This window comes from Helicoverpa armigera, chromosome 5 (genome assembly GCF_030705265.1).
Source record: "Helicoverpa armigera isolate CAAS_96S chromosome 5, ASM3070526v1, whole genome shotgun sequence".
NCBI classification, from domain to species: Eukaryota; Metazoa; Arthropoda; class Insecta; order Lepidoptera; family Noctuidae; genus Helicoverpa; species Helicoverpa armigera.
The window spans coordinates 8690167-8697226 of record NC_087124.1 but is presented as its reverse complement, the minus strand read 5'-3'; the positions used below and the strand labels follow the sequence as shown (position 1 = coordinate 8697226).

Below are 7060 nucleotides of genomic sequence, written 5' to 3'. Positions count from 1 at the left end.
GGACAGGGCCGGCGTAGCGAAAGTGAGATCCACTATTGAACCCCCGTTCCACCGCACGCACGTGTTAACTGACCCCCTATTCAAAAGAACGAGTCCAGTTACCGCCGCCCATTCTTCGACAGCACGTCCTCGTATGTCAGGTCGGGAGGAGCCCCATGCAGTAGACTTCGCATTGAAGTCCCCCATGATCAAGACCTGGCTTGGTGCCATCCGAAGAACAGAGGCCCCAAGTCTGTCAAGGAAGTCTTCAAACTCGGGAAGGGTCCTATTCGGAGAAAAGTATACGCCGAAGATGATGACCTCACCCCACTTAGCTGCAACGTATCCCGAGCCCCTTTCCTTGAGTGTAGGAGGAGTGCAGTTGGGATCCGCTGAGCCGATTATAGCTACAGACGAGTCCACGTCACCCACCCAGTTAGGGCGAGGAGAGACAAAATATGGTTCTGCAGCTACGGCCACGCCTATCGACCACTCTGCCATGGTTTGCAGAAACAAGTCCTGTGCACCGGCACAGTGATTTAGGTTCGCCTGGAGTATTTTGTGATTACGGACTTGGTCCATTAGAGTCCTCGATAATCATTTCTATCTCCTGTTGCCTTTGGTCTGGCAATACTTCGCTATGGGGGGTGGCCTGGATGTTGGCGGCCGTCTTCCCCCTCTTTGGCTTGGCTGGGGCCTTACAGCCCTTTCCTCCTACTGCGTGATTTGCGGGCAGCTTTGCTGCCTCGCAACCCAGGCAATGGGGATCGTCAGTGCAGGTATTTGCCTTATGACCTGGTTTTCCACAACGGAAACAAAGTCCGGCGTAGTCCACGGTAGAAGTGCATAGAGGAAAGGTATGTCCTAACCCCATGCACTTATAGCACCGTATAGGTCTTGTCTCCAGAACCTGAACCTTTGCGGAGCTCCAGCCAACGAGAAGTCGATTGGCTTCGCCTAACATCTTGGCAGAGGCTACGGGGCACCGAATTCTGGCAGAACCGGCTCCTCCAGGACCAGCACGAATTGCGCTGACGCGCACGGCCTCCTGGGAGCAGCCCGTCCTGCGCGCAACCGCCTCACATATGTCATCTTCGGTGACAGAATCGTCAAGGCCGACAATGCGCAGTTCGGCACACTTTGTTGGCCTTGAAATCCGGATGCCCTCTGGAAAGATCTGGCGCAGTTGTTCAGCTACACGATCCGCTTCTGCAGCACCATTGGCTCCCGTGAACTCAAAAAGTCGAGCCCCCGTTGCAGCTCGACGGTATCTGATGTCGGTGATACCGTTCTCTTCATGATTGGCCGCTTGTCTGGCCTTTGTCAGGACATCTTTGTAGGTAAGCCCTTTTCTGCTGCCTCAGGTTGAAGCGTCAGAACCAGGGCAGCTGACTTCGGTTCGCGAAGCTTTCTGCGTCGATTCCGTGACTTTTTATTTTTCTTCCGTCCTTTGGCTTGTGACGACGAGGGCTTAGCACCGCCTAAGATGGTGGCAGCGGCCTCTTTCGACGTAACCGCTTTCTTTTTATTCTTCCTGTCTTTCTTCCTATTAGAGGCAGTTTGCCACTCCTGCTGTGGTTGCGCAGACGACGGTGCCTCTGAGACTGAGGCTTGAGTTGCCGCGATGACAGTTGCGGTTGCGGACGCCTGGCTTGTACCAGCCGCAGAACTCTGCCGCTGTTTCTGGGCTGCCGTCTTTCGATCGGCTGCTAATGGAGGGCGAAGATTCACCTGTGGTAGAAGGCGATCTTCAATCCCCGCCATACGAGCATCCAACATTTTGCCTACGCGGTCAATAACGCCACGCAGCAGCTCGTCGTCTACTGTGGACTTTTCCGGGGTGGAAGGTATCGACGGCTGCGGTTGCTGACGTGGCAAGTTAACTGAGTGGAGACGCAACGAGAGCATCTCCTCTTTGAGAGCTTCAATCTCCTTGTCCTGGGATCCAACCTGCTGCCTCAGGCGCTGGATTTCCAGCTGGAGGCGGCTAGTCTCCTCTGTGGTACTCCTGGCAGCGAGCATCTCGACGCAGCAGCGCACCTGCTCCGCCGCTTCTCTCATGGTACGTTGACTCGTACCTTTAAGGTTCTTTGATTTCCGGATGGACTCCAGAAGAACCTCCACATTCTGGATGCCTGTCCGCTCCAGTCCTGCCACCGAGCTGTCGGTGCCCGTAGGTGGCAGTAAGGAGCATGCGGCTTCCACGTCCATCGCTTCAGAGACTCGTCTGATGCTTGGTTCAATCGAGGCCTGAGACGTGTCCGTATCGCTTTCGTCACTTAAGCGCGACGTACTTGGCCGCCAAAAGCGTCCCCTTCCATGACGGCCAGACTTTTCCTTGGCCTTCGTCGGCACCTTGGGAGGCGGCAGCAACTTATCGTCACTGGACGCCGCCTCATACTGCCGCTTCTCAATTTTCCTCAGCCTGGAGGACCAAGGTTCCAGTGATGCGGATGTGCCGGGCATAGAACCCAGCGACTCTACATCACAAGGAGTATTTCCATCCTTCTTTTTAAAAACATCATCCAATCGGTTAGTATCAATAATCGGTATCCGGTTTTCGCGCGTTTGGTCGTTGGTAGAATTGTGGCAAATGTTGTCCCCCCCAGAATACGCGGGACAGACAGAGCCGTTAGACGGGTCTGTGGAGGATTCTCCCATTTGGGTACCTCCCTGGGGTACGCTATCTGTTACATGTGCCATTTTCATAAGGTTCCTTTTAAGGGTGAGGTCCCTTTCTCCCACATTTTCGTCTCAATATATACATACAGATATATACAGTAATATATTTATCATAATTATAATATTAATACTATATGTATACTATAAAATATAATATATACTCGTATAAGTATAACCCTGACCCGCACCATCCGATGACCATAGCTATGGCAAACAAACGGTGCATTCCCTTCCAAAAATTCTAGCCTGCTTACAGGAGCAGGGCAGATCGTATGTATCACCAAAGGTGTAGGCTAAAACCCCTCAACATTCACAGCCTGATTAGATCAAGGAGCGAATCCCATACCACCCGAGCGGCCCGCCAAGGCAGGAGAGACTGGATGGTACAACTTAGTGATTTTTTATAGAGGTTTTCTTCCTCGCGACCCTGTAAACAGAGCCCCCGTTCCGCTCAATGAGGCTTACGGGTTGTCCGACAGTAACCGAAGTCGACGTCTAGCCAGCAGAAGTAGCACTGACTGACCGAACCTGCCGCACGCGATCGCTTTCTCTACTGAGGAGCAATCCCATCACCTGGTTTTGGTCCGCGCCGAGTAAACCCGGTACCGCACATATCTGTGCGGTATTCCCCTATCCGCCACCTGGGGACGCGCCCGGTTGGAGACCAGAAACTCCACCGGGGGTTATACCCATACCTACATATGTGTCAGAATAATCTTTTACAAAAACAAAACATCGGAAAGTTCAGTGACCCGGTGACGTAAAAATCCCTTTAGGAAACACATGGCATTTTAACATAGGTAAAGCTTGTAAGTTTTTGTCAACAGTAGTCCTTCCTTTGTTACACGTCTTGTGAAAAATGAAGTGGGTCATTGGAGTCACCCAGGGGGCTATTTGAGCGTACCCTCGCCATCCAACGCTAGGATCGTTCTCAAGCCAATACCGTAGGTATATTTAACGCTCCATTGGACCCTATAAATCAAATTTCCCATCGGCGGGCTTTATCTAAATCACTTTCCCATACTTGGCTGACTCATATTGTTTTGTCCAAACTGGTATAAAACATTGTGACCGAACTTAAGCCCAACATTTTCATTAACAGTTTGTAAACAAGAAACTGTTCTATGTTAAGAAATAAAATTTGTTTCAATCATACTGAAAATCCTTTACATGTTGATAAAGCAAGCTTCAGGATTAGTGTATTGGAAAAATGCTTGTTTCAAATAAGTGAACATCGACAGGAAAGTACAAAGTAAAAGCAAAAACAGATATTCGCAACGGAAACTGGTTTTGCAGCCACTGAAACACGCATGTCATATGATTTGGTACATGACGACAGACAATTGAATAGACAGAGGAAGCCTCATACTCCTATACATGGTCCACGGCATTCGGAACGGATTATCTACTGTAAGCCGCACCGAATTGAACACACAAAGCAATATAGTTCCGACGATATTGTATAGTTTCGCTTAAGCAATATCTTCGCCTGTCTGCATGTATGATATACATGCAGCAGATGGCCTTAATTGCCAATTTTTGGCATAAGGTCTAATACTAATACTAGCGTAGTTCAATATTGCGAGCAAATCCTTCGTCTTAAACAATCTTATAGAGAAAATCAAGCAATTTCTTCTACGCTTGTGGTAGCATGTTTAGTCATTAAGGTCTTACATTTTCACCTAGATTTCCGTACGATATTAAACTCCATCGCAAAGTTTGCAGCTGGTTGAAATCAGAACTTATTTATTTCTTAATAAGAGAATGCTTTGTTAAAGTTGTCTGCTATGAAACTAATAGACAAAGAGCACGGTGTATGAAAATCGTTTGTTCCGGGAATGCCAATTTCCTCTTTTTAACGCTCTGAATGGAAGATATTATTTAAAATGATGAGGAGAACTTTCAATTTCCTTCTACATTGTACTTTAGAATGAAATTGTTTTTATGGCCAAAGTTATGATGTTGAAGTTACAATGCCTGATTTCCCTGGAGAGAAATAATTAGCAGCCATTTAGCTGTGTCGTCATGTCGTAACATAACATTGCAGAACACACTTGTGCTAAGTGTTTTACTGTGTCAATGAGCGACAAATGATCCTCTTTATCAGCGGCTTGCAGGCACAATGTTCAATTTACTGAGAAGTTGGTATTGTACAGTGGTCAGATACGTTTAGTCATGAGCGTGACCTATTTTGCGAGCCATTCGGCTATTCTTTTCACTCGTGACGTTGATATATGCAGTTTTAACGGAACTGCGAGCTTTTCTGAAATGTTTCTAACGTGTTTTGGAGTTCCGTATTCAAACAATGGACGTGATGATATTAGAAATGTTTATTGTTGTCGAATAGTCGATTTCGTTTGTTTATTTTTCTTCTATCACTGATACCAAAAGTCTACGAAGCAATGAGTGAGCAATACTGATGACGCACCTACAAACGGTTGATTACCACTTTACGTATATGGATATACGTAAGACCAGATAGTAGCCTGCTTTTTATGCGATCGCTTTGTATACTTTATACATTTTACTTACAAATCAATTTTACTGTAGCAAACTAATTAAAGTTTCTGGCTACAAGTATACTACGTGCCAAGTTTTAATAAGCATAGACTGGAAACTTTTAAAATCAAAAGTACCCAGTCCGAAAATAACTTCAAACTTCAGTATCAGAAAGTCTGCAACGCTCATTAAATCCCCTTGAAACTCTGGATGGGACGAAGTAAACATAGCAAAATGACTTTTTAATGGTATGGACATTATCGGTACTAAAATAAACACTGATAATGAACATCGTTAGTCATCCGCAGCTCCGACACTCTTGATTTAATCAGCTATTTTTAACCGTTTTTAAAATATGATAGGATAATCTCAAGTACCTAAATTCTATCTGAGAATCTAATACTAGAGAGCTGACTTAAAATACATCACATTTAGTGAGCATGACGACAAATTGCACAAAGCAAGCGATAACTAAAATACTCGCTGAATAACAGAACTATGTAAAAAGAGCTACAGATAAAGATGAATTACATACTTAGTTCTGCAAATAAACTTATTGTAAGCTCAGTTTTAAATGTGTTTTTTCATATATGTGCAAGATAATTAAATAACGTCAATAAAGCTGGCTTGGTACGTCTTCTCAACGTCTTTTTGATCCTCAATTCGAGCGAAGTGATTGAAGCTTTTCTTTTATATCCTATTCATTTACAGGGGATACACGCTACATCACATACGTGACGATATTCACTTTAACACGCTTATTGGAAAAATAAAAACAATCTTTTCTACAAAAAAAAAACCAGTCAAGTGCGAGTCGGAATCGCGCACGAAGGGTTCCGTTCCATTATTTAGAAAATGAGCAAAAAAATCACGTTTGTTGTAAGAGCCCCCCAAAATATCTATTGTATCTAGAATTTTCAGTATTTGTTGTTATAGCGGCAACAGAAATACATCATTTGTGAAAATTTCAACTCTCTAACTATCACGGTTCATGAGATACAGCCTGGTGACAGACGGGCGGACGGACTGACAGAGGAGCGAAACAATAGGGTCCCATTTTACCCTTTGGGTACGGAACCCTAAAAATTACATTTGTATGTTTTGCTGTACAAGAATGAAGATAGTTAGGTAGTGTCATTTCCATGTATCGATTTTCTCATCTAGAAAATTGTTTCTAAAAGAAGTAATGACTTGTAACTTCACTCTATAATCTACCCCATTACCATACTCATAGAAAGCACTCAGCACGGTAATACATATTCAGTATGCATATTCGAGGCGAAATGACCCTTGACTAGAAAACTTTGCCAAGGAAACTATCATAGAGCTATTATATATTGATATGTAAGTTCATATCACGAACCAGAACTTGTAGATATTTACATAACGTTGAAAAGATCTTCGAGCTGTGAGAATCCGGTGTTCTTATCTTTATGTTTGAGTCAGCGGGTCGGGGGAAATATAAAGAATCTCCCTATAAACGAGCGCTTAGTGATGCTCGGTAGAACATTAGTGCAAGTGTGGGAAGGAATTTGTATGATTAAATGTAGTGTTGAGATAATTTAATCATGTGTTTATATAATTATTAATTATTAATATTATATATAATTAATTTACTGTTACACTTTTAATAATGTGTTGTGTAATTAATTTGGGTATTATCTACGAATATCATGCGATTTGGGACAATGCTGTATAATCTCGTATATAATTAAATGAAAGCTGCATTTAAACTATAAACCATTTCATTTGCAGTTGCATGAGAATAAATGACAATGTCTGTTACGTCAAAAAATACTAAAATCCCAAAATGTCATCTCAATAATAACATTAAAATGATTCTCCGAATTTCCACCGCTCGGTTCAGTAAAACCTCCAGTTTCCTCGTTAGGTACCTCTC

The 7060-nt window shown here is 44.1% G+C and overlaps 1 protein-coding gene across 1 annotated transcript; it reads right to left on the bottom strand.

Moving 5' to 3' along the window:
- Positions 1-544: 544 nt before the first annotated feature.
- On the bottom strand, positions 545-2682 carry LOC135116964 (uncharacterized). Its single transcript, XM_064034996.1, has 2 exons — positions 1360-2682; positions 545-1297 (listed from the first exon to the last, which is right to left on the bottom strand). The coding sequence occupies exons 1-2, from the start codon at positions 2680-2682 to the stop codon at positions 545-547; spliced, it is 2076 nt and encodes a 691-aa protein (XP_063891066.1).
- Positions 2683-7060: the final 4378 nt, after the last annotated feature.

Excerpts from the sequence above, each read along its gene's own strand:
- LOC135116964 (XM_064034996.1), bottom strand. The coding sequence starts at position 2,682 with ATGGCACATGTAACAGATAGCGTACCCCAGGGAGGTACCCAAATGGGA. Across the intron at positions 1,298-1,359 it reads AACCGAAGTCAGCTGCCCTG|GCCAGACAAGCGGCCAATCA; the intron begins GTTCTGACGCTT and ends GTCCTGACAAAG.